The sequence below is a fragment of the Stomoxys calcitrans genome, chromosome 2 (assembly GCF_963082655.1).
Source record: "Stomoxys calcitrans chromosome 2, idStoCalc2.1, whole genome shotgun sequence".
Classification (NCBI taxonomy): Eukaryota; Metazoa; Arthropoda; class Insecta; order Diptera; family Muscidae; genus Stomoxys; species Stomoxys calcitrans.
The window spans coordinates 233,322,770-233,339,131 of record NC_081553.1 but is presented as its reverse complement, the minus strand read 5'-3'; the positions used below and the strand labels follow the sequence as shown (position 1 = coordinate 233,339,131).

Genomic DNA, 16,362 nt, shown 5'->3' with positions numbered 1-16,362 from the left:
TTTGTTGTTGGGGATCTGGATGTTCACCGAAATTGCAACAAACGTTGTGTTTTAATATATGGTTGTCACCAAAAATGCAAAATCTATTCCACTCCCCTTCAGTGAATTTTATTCTGTTTCTTATTGTTGTGTAGGTTCAACGCTGATTTTTAAGTCGATTTAGAAAATGGAATTTATATACAGCTTGGGAGACCGCAATACGCAAGGTAAAGTTGGAATAAGAGGAAAACCAACCAAAAATTCTGCAATATTGTGGCGAAACCCCTTTTAAAGCACCCAACTCAAAAGTGAACAAGTAAAAAGGCATTAGGTTCGGCCGGGCCGAACTTTGGATACCCACCACTGCATTCCTTTGGATACCCACCACTGCATTCCTTATGTCCCATAGCGGGTTTATCGAAATATGATCCGATTTGGACCAAATACTAATAAGTACAAGTCATTGTTCAATTGTGCATAACAAAATATGGATCTATTTAGTAGCTATATCTAAAAATAAACCGATCTGAACCATATACGACACGGATGTCGAAAAGCCTTACATAAGTCAATGTGCCAAATTTCGAGGAAATCAGACAATAAATGCGCCTTTTATGGCCTCAAAACCTTAAATCGAGAGATCGATCTATATGACAGCTATATCCAAATCTGGACCGATCAGAGCCAAACTGAAGAAGAATGTCAAAGGGCCCAACGAAACTCACTGTCCCAAAAATCGGCGACATCGGACAATAAATGCGCCTTTTATGGGCCCAAAGCCTTAAATCGCGAGATCGGTCTATATGGCAGCTATATACAAATCTGGACCGATCTGAGCAAAATTGACGAAGAATGGCGAAGGGCCCAACACAACTCATTGTCCCAAATTTCGGCGACATCGGACAATAAATGCACCTTTTATGGGCGCAAAACCTTAAATCGGAGGGTCGGTCTATATGGCAGCTATATCCAAATCTGGACCTATCGGAGCCAAATTAAAGACTAATGTCAAGAGGCCCAGCACAACTCACTGTATCAAATATCGGCAACTTCGGACAATAAATGCGCCTTCTACGGGCTTAAAACCTTAAATCGAGAGATCGGTCTATATGGCAGTTATATCCAAATCTGAAACGATCTGTGCCTTATAGCAGAAATATGTCGAGGTTCTTAACACAACTCACTGTCCCAAATTTCAGCAAAAATCGGATAATAAATGTCGCTTTTATGGGCGCAAGACTTTAAAGCTCTATCCAAATCTGGACCGATCTGAGCCAAATTGAACAATTATATCGATGTGCCCAACACAAGTCACTGGCCCAAATATCGGCGACATCGGACTGTAAATGCGCCTTTTATGGGCTCAAAACCTTAAATCGAGAGATCGGCCTATATGGCAGCCATATCCAAATCTGAACCGATCTGAGCCAAATTGACAAAGGATGGCGAATGGCCTAGTACAACTCACTGTCCCCAATTTCAGCAATCGGATAATAAATGTGGCTTTTATGGGCCTAAGACCCTAAATCGGGAGATCGGCCTATATGACAGCTGTATCCAAATCTGGACCGATCTGGGTCAAATTGAAGTAGGATATCGAAGAGCCTGATACAACTCACTGTCCTAAATTTTAGCAAAATCGGATAATAAATGTTGCTTTTATGGGCCTAAGACCCTAAATCGGCGGATCGATCCATATGGGGGCTATATGAAGATATAGTCCGATATAATCCATCTTCGATACAGAAACAGTGCAAACTTTCAGCTCAATATCTCTATTTTTAAAGACTGCGGGGGAATAACCACCGCTGAACATTTGTATACCCTCCACCATAGGATGGGGGTATACTAAATTCGTCATTCTGTTTGTAACACCTCAAAATATGCGTCTGAGACCCCATAAAGTACATATATTCTTGATCGTCATGACATTTTAATTCGAACTAGCCATGTCCGTCCGTCCGTCCAACTGCCTGTCGAAAGCATGCTAACTTTCGAAGGAGTAAAGCTAGCAGCTTGAAATTTTGCACAAATACTTCTTATTGTTGTAGGTCGGTTGGGATTGTAAATGGGTCAAATCGGTCCATGTTTTCATATAGCTGCCATATAAACTGATCGCGGGTCTGGACTTCTTGAACCTCTAGAGGGCGCAATTATCGTCCGATTTGACTGAAATTTTGCACATGGTGTTTTGGTATCACTTTCAACAACTGTGATAAGTATGGTTCAAATCGGTCTATGTTTTATATAGCTGCCATATAAACCGATCTTGGGTCTTGACTTCTTGAGCCTCCAGAGGGCGCAATTCTTGTCCGATTTGACTGAAATTTTGCACGTAGTAGTTTGGTATCACTTCCAATAACTGTGTTTAGTATGATCCAAATCGGTTAATAATCTGGTAAAGCTGTCCTATAAACCGATCTAGGATCTTGATTTCTTGAGCCAATAGAGCGCGCAATTCTCATCGGATTTGGCTGAAATTTTGCATGACTTGTTTTGTTATGACTTCCAATAACTGTGCTAGGTATGGCGCAAATCGGTACATAACCTGATATTGCTGCCATATAAACAGTTCTGGGATCTTGACTTCTTGAGCCTCTAGAGGCCGCAATTCTCATCCGATTTGGCAGAAATTTTGTACAACGGCTTCTCTCATGACATTTAATTTGCGTGTCTAATATGGTTTGAATCGCGCAATAACTTGATACAGCTTCCATTTAAGGTCTCTCCTTCAGCCCCTACAAGGCGCAATTCTTATCCAAATGGATTGAAATATAACACAATGACTTCTAAAGGGTGATTTTTTTGAGGTTAGGATTTTCATGCATTAGTATTTGACAGATCACGTGGGATTTCAGACATGGTGTCAAAGAGAAAGATGCTCAGTATGCTTTGACATTTCATCATGAATAGACTTACTAACGAGCAACGCTTGCAAATCATTGAATTTTATTACCAAAATCAGTGTTCGGTTCGAAATGTGTTCATTCACCGTAACGTTGCGTCCAACAGCATCTTTGAAAAAATACGGTCCAATGATTCCACCAGCGTACAAACCACACCAAACAGTGCATTTTTCGGGATGCATGGGCAGTTCTTGAACGGCTTCTGGTTGCTCTTCACTCCAAATGCGGCAATTTTGCTTATTTACGTAGCCATTCAACCAGAAATGAGCCTCATCGCTGAACGGTGAATGAACACATTTCGAACCGAACACTGATTTTGGTAATAAAATTCAATGATTTGCAAGCGTTGCTCGTTAGTAAGTCTATTCATGATGAAATGTCAAAGCATACTGAGCATCTTTCTCTTTGACACCATGTCTGAAATCCCACGTGATCTGTCAAATACTAATGCATGAAAATCCTAACCTCAAAAAAATCACCCTTTACAATGTTTAGCATTCAATTCATTTATGGTCCGAATCAGACTACCGCGCAAAGAATTCGACAAATGCTATCCATGGTGGAGGGTATTAAAGATTCTGCTCGGGCGAACTTAGCACGCTCTTACTTGTTTCTAACATTGTCGCCAAGAATCAAACCCAGACGTTAAGCGTCATAGGCGGACGTGCTAACCTCTGCACTACGGTGGCCTCCATTGTTGTTAAATGATATTACCAAAGTTTTTCCATGAGTATAAAAATTCTGTTTTATCTTGGTATCTTATAATTCATTACCATAATCTTGGTCTTACCGAATCAAATGTTAAAAGTGAAATTCCCTAGCAATTCCAAACAAACTCTCAAGCAATTATCATTGATTTTAATATCAGCTCCACTTGCACAAAAGGAACCCAAAATCATGCCGTTTAGCTACAAGTAATTCCAGTTTTTTTTTTAAACATAAGCCCCAGCAAATGTTGCAAGGGATTCCAAGCGAAAATTACATAAATTTAAGCGTATTAAAGTTAACAACACTCCTAATGGTTAAGGGGGGAGGTGAGGTGGCAGATGAAGTGGAGGTTAGTAGCAGCATTTAGTATCCTTGTTGCCAAAACAGGAATATAAGCATCAATTCATTTAGACACGCATACATGCGTGCATACATACCGGCTAAAATGTTCCGTGTATTGGCCCATTACTTTATAGGGTTGATTGGGAATAACATGGCCATCCACAATGGGACCCAACGATGTTGAAAACTGTGACAAAGATGTTGGTATCTTCAAAATGTCCTGGTAGCTGTAAGGAAGCAAGAGAACAAAAAAAAAATGGAATAAAAAAGGATTTCTCAAAAAGGCATGCCAAGGAATTACTCTAATAAAAATTGCAAACAACAAAATGTATAACCAACACTGCCACTCGGACAGGCAGTGGGTGGACAGACATAGGATGTGTTCAAAGCTTATATGCCTCATTGCATATGTGTTGGTGTTTGAATACAAACATGTATGCTGTTCTTTTTTAGTTTATTTTATTTTTTTTGCTTTTGGCAATTTCTTCATCGGCAGCTAAAAGAAGAGAAATAAAAAAAGGCCAGGTAAAATCACATCCACAAAAAAGACTATTTAATTATTTAAAATGTTCTAAATGCTTCAGGTTTTTTCTTTTGTACTCATCCCTGTTCCTTTTTAACAAAATTTGTAAGGTTGAAAAGGTGGCACTTGTTGCCAGAAATAAACTGAAGACATAATGATTGTGTATGGGCACACAGGCGGATCGCATAGGTGCAGAGTATAACCTTATTTTGAATGATAAGAAATGTGCATAGTTTGTTATTTAGAATGCTTTCAACAAAAACCAGTTAAAACGTGCAAAATTCGGAAGAGACGAGTCTCCACTATGGATTCTGGGGTACCCGAATTGGTCCATATCTAAGCTATTTCCAAATATAGTCGAATGCCAACCATATTCCGATCGGATATCGGGTGGCCGAGTGCAACTCACTGTTAAAAATCGCAGGGAAATTGGATAACTAATGTGGCATTTTTGGGCTTAAGTCCCTAAGTCAGCAGATCGATCTATATGGCAAATATATCTGAATATTGTCGATGTGGACAATATTCGGCTTGGATGAATAAAACTCGTTGTTAATCATTTCAGCAAAATCGAGTTTTAAATGAGGCTATCTGGATCTAAGACCCCAAATCGATTGATCGGCCATATGACAACTACGTCAAACTATAATCCTTTGGCTTTCATTATACCCACCACCGAAGGATGGGGGTATATTCATTTTGTCATTCCGTTTGCAACACATCGAAATATCCATTTCCGACCCTATAAAGTATATATATTCTTGATCAGCGTAAAAATCTAAGACGATCTAGACATGTCCGTCCGTCTGTCCGTCTGTATGTTAAAATCACGCTACAGTCTTTAAAAATAGAGATATTGAGCAGAAATTTGGCACAGACTCCTTTTTTGTCCATAAGCAGGTTAAGTTCGAAGATGGGCTATATCGGATTATATCTTGATATAGGCCCCATATAGACCGATCCTCCGATTTAGGGTCTTAGGGCCATAAAAGCCACATTTATTTTCCGATTTTGCTGAAATTTGGGTCAGTGAGTTGTGTTGAGCTCTTCGACATCCTCCGTCAATTTGGTTCAGATCGGTCCAGATTTGGATATAGCTGCCATATAGACCGATCCTCCGATTTAGGGTCTTAGGCCCATAAAAGCTACATTTATTATCCGATTTTGCTGAAATTTGGGACAGTAAGTTGTGTTAGGCCACACTACATCCTTCGTCAATTTGGTCCAGATCGGTAAAGATTTGGATATAGCTGCCATATAGACCGATCCTCCGATTTAGGGTCTTAGACCCATAAAAGCCACATTTATTATCCGATTTTGCTGAAATTTGGGACAGTGAGTTGTGTTAGGCTCTTCGACTTACTTCGTTAATTTGGCCCAGATCGGTTCCGATTTGGATATAGCTGCCATATAGACCGATCCTCCGATTTAGGGTCTTAGGCCCATAAAAGCCACATTTATTATCCGATTTCGCTGAAATTTGGGACAGTGGCTTGTGTTAGGCCCTTCGACATCTTTCTTCAATTTCGCCCAGATCGGCTCAGATTTGGATGTAGCTGCCATATAGACCGATTTATTGATTTAAGGTTTTGGGCCCATAAAAAGCTCATTTATTGTCCGATGTCGCGAAAATTTGGGACAGTGTGTTATGTTAAGTCCCTTGACATACTTCTGCAATATCGCACAGATTGGTCCAGATTTGGATATAGCTGCCATGTGGACCGATATCTCGATTTAAAGTCTTAGCCCCATAAAAGGCGCATTTATAATCCGATTTCACTGAAATTTGGCACAGTGACTTATTTTAGGCTTTTCGACATCCATGTCCTATATGGTTGAGATCGGTTTATTTTTAGATATAGCGACTGTACGTTGGTCCAAATCGGAACATATTTTGATATAACTGATGTGGGAATATACCCTCCACCATAGATCGCATTTGTCGATATCTCATTTTGGGCAAACAAAGGATAAACGAAAAGAATTGATTTATTATTGGAGCTATGTCAAGTTATAGTCCGATTCGGACCATAATTGACTTGAAGGTTGGAGACCATAGAAAAAGTCAATGTATAAAATTTCAGCCCATTTGAGTGAGAATTGCACCCTTTAGAAGCTCAAGAAGTAAAATAGAGAGATCAGTTTATATGGGAGCACTATCAGGCTATAAACCGATTCGGACCATATTTGACTAGTATGTTGAAGGTCATGGGAGAAGACGTTGTACAAAATTGCAGCCAAATCGGATAATAATTACACCCTCTGGAGGCTCAAGAAGTCAAGACCCCAAATCGGTTATATGATAGTTATATCGGGTTATGGACTAACTTAAACCATATTTTGCACAGTTGTTAGAAGTCATAACAAAACACCGCATGCAAAATTTCAGCCAAATCGAATAAGAATTGCGCCCTCTAGTGGCTCAAGAATTCAAGATTCAAAATCGGTTTATATGGCAGCTATATCAGGCTATGGACCGATTTAAACCATACTTAGCACAGTTGTTGGAAATCACTTTGAAAGACGTTATACTAAATTTCAGCCAAATCGGATAGAAATTGCGCCCTCTGGACCCTCAAGAAGTCAAGAACCCAGAAAGGTTTATATGACAGCTATATCAGGTTATGAACCGATTTCAACCATACTCAATGTATTTGCTGGAAGTCATGATTAAACACCTCATGTTAAATTTCAGCCGAATCGGATAAGAATTGTGCCCTCTAGTGGCTCAAGAAGTCAAGATTCAAAATCGGTTTATATGGTATCTATATCAAAACATGGACCGATATAGCTCATTTACAATCTCAACCGACGTACACTTTTAAGAAGCATTTGTGCAAAATTTACTTCTTATTAGTGTAGGTCGGTTAGGATTGTAAATGGGCTATATCGGTCCACGTTTTCATATAGCTGTCATATAAACCGATCTGGGGTCTTGACTTCTTTAGCGTCTAGAGTGCGCAATTCCTATCTGATTTGGCTGGACTTTTGCACGACGCGTTTTGTTATGACTTAACCTGCATACCCAATGTGGTGTAGGGTTTCAAAAGTTCGGCTACGCTCGACTTTAGTCCATCCCTACTTGTTTGTTTTGGGGTATTCCCGCATCAATTCGTAATTGTGAGGTTTCACTGTTATCACAATATTTTCGTATACCCCCCTTCAAGTAGTTACATGTATCGTTTTTGTTTTAGTTTGCCAAGTACATTTATATTACTTAGAAGGAAATTTCATATTACAATGATACTAGCTTTGTCTTACATGGGAAAGGTCGGGTACTACATATAAGTGAAAAATATGCTGAAAACCTAAAAGTTAAGCAAGAAAACTTTCTTTGGTAAAAACTTAAAACTTTAAAGCGATTTAAGCCAAAACAATAGCAACAGCAACACATGTGCTTTGTATGCAATTTGCAATATATAACGACAACATGAATTCGAAATTCAGTGCCATTCACGTCTTACACTGCTTCAGATTTATGCATTTCCCAACATATTTTGTCATCCTCAAAAAGTTAATGCAGTCGAGTGTGATTTATGGTATAAATATTTAGCCATCCTTCATGGCTTTATCCACCTTACAAAAATATATATAAATATACATGCATTGATGGTAAGAACAAATGGTTTGGAGAGAGAGAGTGAGAGAGAGAGCGAGAGAGCCTGTGTGCATGTTTGCACGCAGTTGACAATGTATTGTGCAGATATCCTTTGGCATTGACCAACTGCAGCATCTCACTCTACAACATCCAACGATACAGCTTGTTTTCCCTTTTATGACCTTAAAGCCACACAAATGGTTTTGTTATTATGCCATCAACGATCTCTTCTTCTACTTCTTTTATGTATTTATTTTTCTTTTCCTTTCAATGTGCTTAGATATACCCTACTACAGTACGAGAGTATTACAACCTTGTGCATTTGTTTATGACAAAAATCTGATTAGGATATGCAAATTTACGTTCTGGTAAAATTTTATCATCATACTGAATGGCTGGAGGACAAACACCAAGAACTAAGCTTAGCTGATAAGATGGCAATAGGTTTGTAGTTTATAACATAAAGGCCATTTAAGCCGTCCGCTCGGAAAGGTTCAGCTGGAATTATTATAATAAGGCTCGCCAAACACTCGAAAATCCTACACTTAACGACAATTACTTTGGGAAGGTACATTACTCATTAAGATTGTCAAAGCCTTTTAGAAAATGGTCATTCAAATCAAATGCATGGTAAGTACTTCTTTTTTCAACCGAAATATTGCTCAAATATTTCGACAATTGGGGAAATTGTTTGTTTGTATAAAATTGGGCACATGCATTTAATAAATGGTACAGCTGATTCAGTATACCACAGATTTTTAGGCAGTGGGCCTGCTATTCTCAAATTACAGCAGAACTATTGCGGATACAGGAACTACAAGTAGCAGCAGATGAAGGCTACCGTAGAGCAGAGGTCAGCATGTCCGCCTATGATGCTAAATGCCTGGGTTGGAATCCGGGCGAGAACATTAGAAACTAATAAGAGCGTGCTGAGTTCGGCCGGGCCGAATCTTATATACCCTTCACCATGGATGGATTTTTAGGCAAACAAAGAATATTGAATAAGAACTGTTGTACTATTGGAGCTATATCAAGTTATAGTCCGATTCGGACCATAAATGAATTCCATGCTGAATATTGTAGAAGTCATTGTGTAATATTTCACTTCATGCAGATAAAAATGCGCCTTTTAGGGGCTCAAGAAGCAAAATCGGGAGAGAGGTTTATATGGGAGCTGTATCAAGCTATTGATAGATTCAGACCATATTAGCCACATATGTTGAAGGTCATGGGAGAAGCCTTTGTACAAAATTTTTGTCAAATCGGTTGAGAATTGCGCACTCTATTGGCTCAAGAAATCTAGATCCAAGATCGGTTTATATGACAGCTAAAACAGATTATCAACCGATTTGAATCATACTTAACACAGTTATTGGAAGTGATACCAAAACACCAAGTGCAAAGTTTAAGTCAAATCAGACGAGAATTGAGCACTCTAGGGGCTCAAGAAGTCAAGACCCAAGATCGGCTTATATGGCAGCTATATCAAAACATAAACCTATTTAAACCATACTGAGCATAGTTGTTGGAAGTGCTACCAAAACACTACGTGCAAAATTTCATTCCAATCAGATAAGAAATGCGCCCTCTAGAGGCTCAAGAAGTAAAGACCCAAGATCGGTATATATGGCAGCTATATCAAAACATGTACCGATATGGCTCATTTACAATACCAACCGACCTACACTAATAAGAAGTATATTTCCAAAATTCAGGCAGCTAGCTTTATTCCTTCGGAAGTTGGCGTGCTTTCGACAGACAGACGGACGGCCGGATGAACGGACGGACATGGCTAGATCGACATAAAATCTCACGACGATCAAGAATATTTATACTTTATGGGGTCTCAGACGAATATTGCGAGTAGTTACAAACAGAATGACGAAATTAGTATACCCCCCTCCTATGGTGGAGGGTATACAAATTTAATCGAACAGCAATCATTGGTATGTGAGAAGTATTCCCACTGTTTCTCAATGACTTGCTAATGGGTTCAATGTATCAACCCAACGTTCTCTGTTAATATGTGTGCCAATTCCACCACTTTGCAGTTATATACTCTGTATTGACTAGCGCAGAGGTAAGCATGTTCGCCTATGATGCTTAACGCCTGGGTTCGAATCCTGGCGAGAACATCATGAATATTTTTCACGGTGGTTATCCACTCCTAATGCTGATGACATTTGGCAGATACTTTAGCATTTGGTAAAACAGCCATGTAAAAACTTCTCCACAAAGAGGTGTCGCACTGCGCCGCCCCGTTCGGACTCGGCTATAAAATGGAGGTCCCTTATCATTGAACTTAAATTTGAATCGGACAGCACTCATTGATATGTGAGAAGTTTGCCCCTGTTCCGTAATGGAATGTTCATGGGCAAAAATTTGACTAGCTTAACAGAAGGTCGACCTCGCCCATCTATGAGGTTTAATAAGTTGTATTTCTTTTTTCATATATTTTTTTTTTCTCTGGCTTCTCAACTTTTGATTATGACCCGACAATAATTGGGGGCGGGGTATTGGGAATAATTTTAAAGCACATCGTTCATATTTTCATTTAGGATTCAACAACACAATGCCATGACGGAAGGAATCATAAAATGTTCCTCCCTATATTTGAAGGCAGGAAAGGTATGCTTTAAATAATGCTAGTCCTTAGATCCTTTAAAGGAGCTTTTAAACTAATGAAAAATTCCCTTTCAGAATGTTTTTTTTTTTTTGGTTTGCAAAATTGATGTCCTTAGACATACAAAAGTAATATATACTCGTAATTTTAATAAGATTTGTTTTGGACATTTGGCCTCCCAAAAAAAAATAAGACCGAAGTATATTCTGAACGCCAGCAGAAAATGAAGGTATGAAGCTGCTGGGATTTTAAAGAGAAATATTGTGTTGCATTAATAATAACAAAGGCCTAAAGGGGATTTAGTTTTGGTTTTTTTTTATGTTCACAATAGAAATAAATAGTCCCATCAGAGTAATGTGGCAACAAGAGTTACACATTTTTATGGAACACATGCAAATCATAAATGGGGGAAAGAGAGATACTAAGGGGAGGGACTTTGTTGGATATTATGCCAGCTTATGTTATTCAATTAGCTATTCAATCGAATATGAGTAGAACTTAATGGAAGGAAGGAAAGATGTTGAGTGAACTATAATAAAGGATCTGCCAAATGATTTTCTTTTTAAAGCTCGTAAATAAACGTTTCATCTTTAGAATTAAAATTGTGGAAAAAATTTATGAAAAAATTCTTGACTTAAAAAGTTATTTAAACATTCATTATTTTTGTTTACATGAATTAAGGCCATCAAAATATTTATAGTCATCTCTTGGATGAGTGTTGCACACATCAACAAAATCGATACTACTTTAATATGCAATTACTGGTCTATTTATTTTTACAAGCAACTGTAAAAATTTAATTATGAATAAGCAAAAACTTGTTCTTAATTGTACTTCGCTTTAAAGTTTTATTGGCAGAGTTTCTGTTTTTATATCGAAACCATAATATTGTTTTGAATACACTTTCAAATACATTTAAAAAAGAAAACAAATTTAATGAAGTATTAAAATTGTATCAACACCACCACCGCCACCACCACCAACAACAGAAATATGTTAATTATTCAACACTTTGAGTTGTATTAGAAATCCTCATTAAATTACTTTTTACGCATGCATATTGACAAAATTTGTGTATAGGGTATGCAGCATTAAATGAGATCATTATTTAAAAAATCTTGTGGATTCATAGTAGCCGATTTAAATGAAAATTATCGTGGAATGTTGATAATCAATCAAAGTTTGGAGTCAATTGGATTTTAGAGAAAATTTTCGTCAGAATTGAATTTGTAAAAAAACAATTATATTCCCTTCACCATAGAAGGGGGTTTAATAATCTAATCAATCCGTTTGCAACACCTCAAAATATTGATCTAAGACCCCATAATGTATATATTGGGTTGCCCAAAAAGTAATTGCGGATTTTTCATATAGTCGGCATTGACAAATTTTTTCAACGGCTTGTGACTCTGTAATTGAATTCTTTCTTCTGTCAGTTATCAGCTGTTACTTTTAGCTTGCTTTAGAAAAAAAGTGTAAAAAAAGTATATTTGATTAAAGTTCATTCTAATTTTTATTAAAAATGCATTTACATTTCTTTTAAAAAATCCGCAATTACTTTTTGGGCAACCCAATATATATTTTCGATCGTCTCGACATTCTAAGTCGATCCAGTAATGTTCGTCCGTCCGTCTGTCGAAATCACGATAGCGGTCGAACGCGTAAAGCTGGCCCCTTGAAATTTTGATGAGATACTTTATATTGATATAGGTCTTTGGTGATTGCAAATTGGCTATATCGGTTTATATTTGGATACAGCTCCCATAGAAACCGATTTGGCTTCTTGAGCCCTTACAAGCCTCAAATTTTGTCCACTTTGGCTGAAATTTTGCATATAGTGTTCTGTAAGAATAGGAAAGAATCTCTCCGAACCAATTAATACCAAACAAGGTTTCAGCCAAGGAGACAGCCTATCGTGTGATCTCTTTAATATCCTTCTGGAGGAGATTGAGGCGCTTGGAATGCTATTCTACGTTCGGCTAGTGGAAAAAATATTCTGTCATAGCCAATTAAAGTTAATTAAGTTCTGTTATGACTTTCTACTACTGAACTAAGTAAAATCCAAATCGGTCTATAACCTGGTATAGCTCCCATATAAACCGATATGCCTCTTTGACTTCTTGAGTCCTTACAAGTCGCATTTTTTGTCCGATTTGGCTGACATTTTATATGTGGTGTTCTGTCATGACTTTTAACAACTGTGCCAAGTACAGTCCAAACCTATATAAACTGATATAGCTCCCATATATACCGATCTACCGATTTGACTTTTTGAGATCTTACAAGCCACAAATTTTGTCCACTGTGGCTAAAATTTTATGTGCGGTGTTCTGTTCAGACTTTTAACAACTGTGCTAAGTACGGTCTATAGCCGTATATAGCTCCCCTATAAACATATCATCCGATTTGACTTCTTGAGCCCTTACAAGCCGAAATTTTTGTCCGCTTTGGATGTTATTTTGCATGTGGTGTTCCCTTATGATTTTCAACAACTGTGTCAAGTACGGTCCACATCAGTCTATAACCTGATATAGCTCCCATATTAACCGATGTGCCTATTTGATATCTTGAGCTCCTGGAAGCCGGTGCGGTGTTCTGTTATGACTTCCAACAACTGATATAGCTCCCATATAGACCTATCGCCCAATTTGACTTCTTGAGCCCTTACAAGCCGCAATATTTGTCCAATTTGCCTGAAATTATGCATGCGGTGTTCTGTTACTACTTCCTACAACTGTGCCAAATAAGATCCAAATCAGTCTATAACCTGTTATAGCTGCCATGTACCTTGGTATCTCGATCATCCTTGTTCGGTTCCTAGAAGCTTTAATATTTGCTAGTTTGACAGAAATTTGGCATGTAGTATAAAATTATGCCCTTCAACTAAATTTATTTTGTATACATTTTTAGCAGAATCCTCAAGGGGCGGTGCGGTCCGGCCGAATTCGTCACGCCATTACATGGTGACCCCCACCATGGGAGGGGGTATAATAATCTAGTCATTTCGTTTGTAATACCTCGAAATGTGGATCTGAGACCTCCAAAGTGTGTATCGTCTTGGCATTTTAAGTCGATCTAGCCATGACTAAGCGTACATATATGTATATCGCCTGATTTTCACTTCTAGAGCCACTGCTTGTGCATTTCGTGACCAACCTTGACAAAATTTTGCACAAAGTTTTCCTCGAAAACTGCCACAATGTCTAAGAAGTTTGGTCGAAATCGGTTCAGATTTAGAAATAGCTCTCATATACATGTACGTCAGGTTTTGGGTAATTTGCAATAATGTTGTCATTTGTGAAACGCCCGAAATTTGATACGGAGTGTTTAATAATGAGCCTCCTTTTATAGCTGAGTTCGAACAGATTGCCCCAGAGCAACACCCCTTTGGGGAGCGGATTTACCATGGCAAAGTTCCTCACAAATTTCCACCAGCATTAGGAGGGGAACTACCGCATAACATTTTGTTCTGATGTTCTCTCCATGAGTAGAGATGGGCGATGGGTAAATACCCAAAAGGTATTTACCCGGTAAATTGGGTAAATACCCGGCTATTTACCCTTTTATACCCAAAAGCTGGGTATTTATAATTTTGCAGATATCTTGGGCATAAAAACATTTTTCAAAATTTTTTCGATGATTTTGTATTGTTTGTATGTAAACCTGACCTTCTGATCTCATAAAATCGGATTTTTGTTATATACAGCCGACATGTAGAGCGATCTCCAGACTTTAAGTCTTGAGGCATTAAATTGGTAATTTTTCATCCGATTTTGATGAATAGATCCCTATTTATTTCTGTGAAGTGCGATTTAAACCGGTATATATTTGGATATAGCTGCCCTATAGACCGACCACATAGACCGACCGATCGGGAGATCGATATAGAGTTTTGAGGCCATAAAAGATCCATTCATTACCCGAATTCGATTAAATTTGGCACAGTGTGTTCTGGTAGACCCCTTCGCATTCTTCTCAAATGTGGTACAGATCGGACCATATTTGAATATAGCTGCCATATAGACCGACCTCACGATCCCCCAATATAGGGTATTGAGGCCATAAAAGATCCATTCATTACCCAAATTCGATTAAATTTGGCACAGTGTGTTCTGGTAGACCCATTCCCATTCCTCTACCGATCTCCCGATATTGTATAATGAGCCTATCGAAGGAGCATATTTCATCCTATTTCGATGAAATTTCTCACAGCGAGTTCCGGCACCCCCTCTAAACCTTTTTGTTGAATATCGTCCAGATCGGACCATATTTGAAAATAGCTGTCATAAAGACCGATCTCCCGAAACGGAGTATTGAGGCCATAAAACGAGCATTTTTCATCCGATTTTGATGAAATTTAAAACAGTGCGTTTTGGCACCCCTCTGAACCTGTTTCTTGAAGATCGTCCCGATTCGGCCATATAGGGAATATGGACCAGATACTCTACACAATATTTTATACAATACTCTATTTTGGGAGATCGGTCTATATGGCAGCTATATCCAAATATGGTCCGATCTGAACGATATTCAACAAACAAGTGTAGGGGTCTATCAAATCGCACTGTTTCAAATTTCATCCAAATAGGATGAAAAGATATTCCTTTTATGAGCTCAATACTCTATATCGGGAGATCGGTCTATATGTCAGCTATATCCAAATATGTTTCGATCAGGACGATATTAAAAAAGTAAAAGGTTAAGAGGGGTCCTGGAACTCGTTGTACCAATTTTCATTGAAATAGGGTGAAAAATTCTAATTTTATAGGCTCATTACACAATATCGGGATATCGGTATATATGGCAGCTATATCCAAATATAGTCCGATCTTAAGGTCTTGAACCCATAAAAGGAGGATTTATTGCTCGATTTCGCTGAAATTCGCACAGTGAGTTTTGTTAGACCCCGCGACATCCCCGCCGAGTATGGTCCAGATCGAACTACATTTGGATATAGCTGCCATATACAACGATATCCCGATTTGAGGCCTTCAGACCATAAAATACCAATTTTTTAACCCATATCGCTTAAATTTTTGCATAGTGTGTTTTGTTGGGCCCCAAGCAATCTGTGTCAAACATGGTCGAGATCGATGTATATCTGGATATAGCTGCCTTATATACCGATATCCCGATTTAAGGCCTTAAGGCCATAAAAGTCACATTTATTACCCGATTTCGCTAACATTTGTCACAGTGAGCTATTTTAAGCCCCTAGACGTCGGTGTTGAATATTGGCCACACTGGGTCATAAAGGGTGATTTTTTTGAGGTTAGGATTTTCATGCATTAGTATTTAACAGATCACGTGGGATTTCAGACATGGTGTCAAAGAGAAAGATGCTCAGTATGCTTTGACATTTCATCATGAATAGACTTACTAAGGAGCAACGCTTGCAAATCATTGAATTTTATTACCAAAATCAGTGTTCGGTTCGAAATGTGTTCAAATTTTGACAAATTTTGTTCAGCGATGAGGCTCATTTCTGGTTGAATGGCTACGTAAATAAGCAAAATTGCCGCATTTGGAGTGAAGAGCAACCAGAAGCCGTTCAAGAACTGCCCATGCATCCCGAAAAATGCACTGTTTGGTGTGGTTTGTACGCTGGTGGAATCATTGGACCGTATTTTTTTAAAGATGCTGTTGGACGCAACGTTACGGTGAATGAACACATTTCGAACCG

The 16,362-nt window shown here is 38.4% G+C and overlaps 1 protein-coding gene across 8 annotated transcripts in view; it reads right to left on the bottom strand.

Annotated features, from left to right (window-relative positions):
• The window catches only part of LOC106095633 (uncharacterized), a 219,967-nt gene that overhangs the window by 129,471 nt on the left and 74,134 nt on the right, over window positions 1-16,362 (bottom strand). For all 8 annotated transcript variants that reach the window (XM_059361970.1, XM_059361973.1, XM_059361975.1 and 5 more), the window contains one exon: window positions 4,031-4,162. In XM_059361970.1, the coding sequence (XP_059217953.1) occupies window positions 4,031-4,162 (132 nt within the window). The remainder of the gene's footprint in view (window positions 1-4,030; window positions 4,163-16,362) is intronic.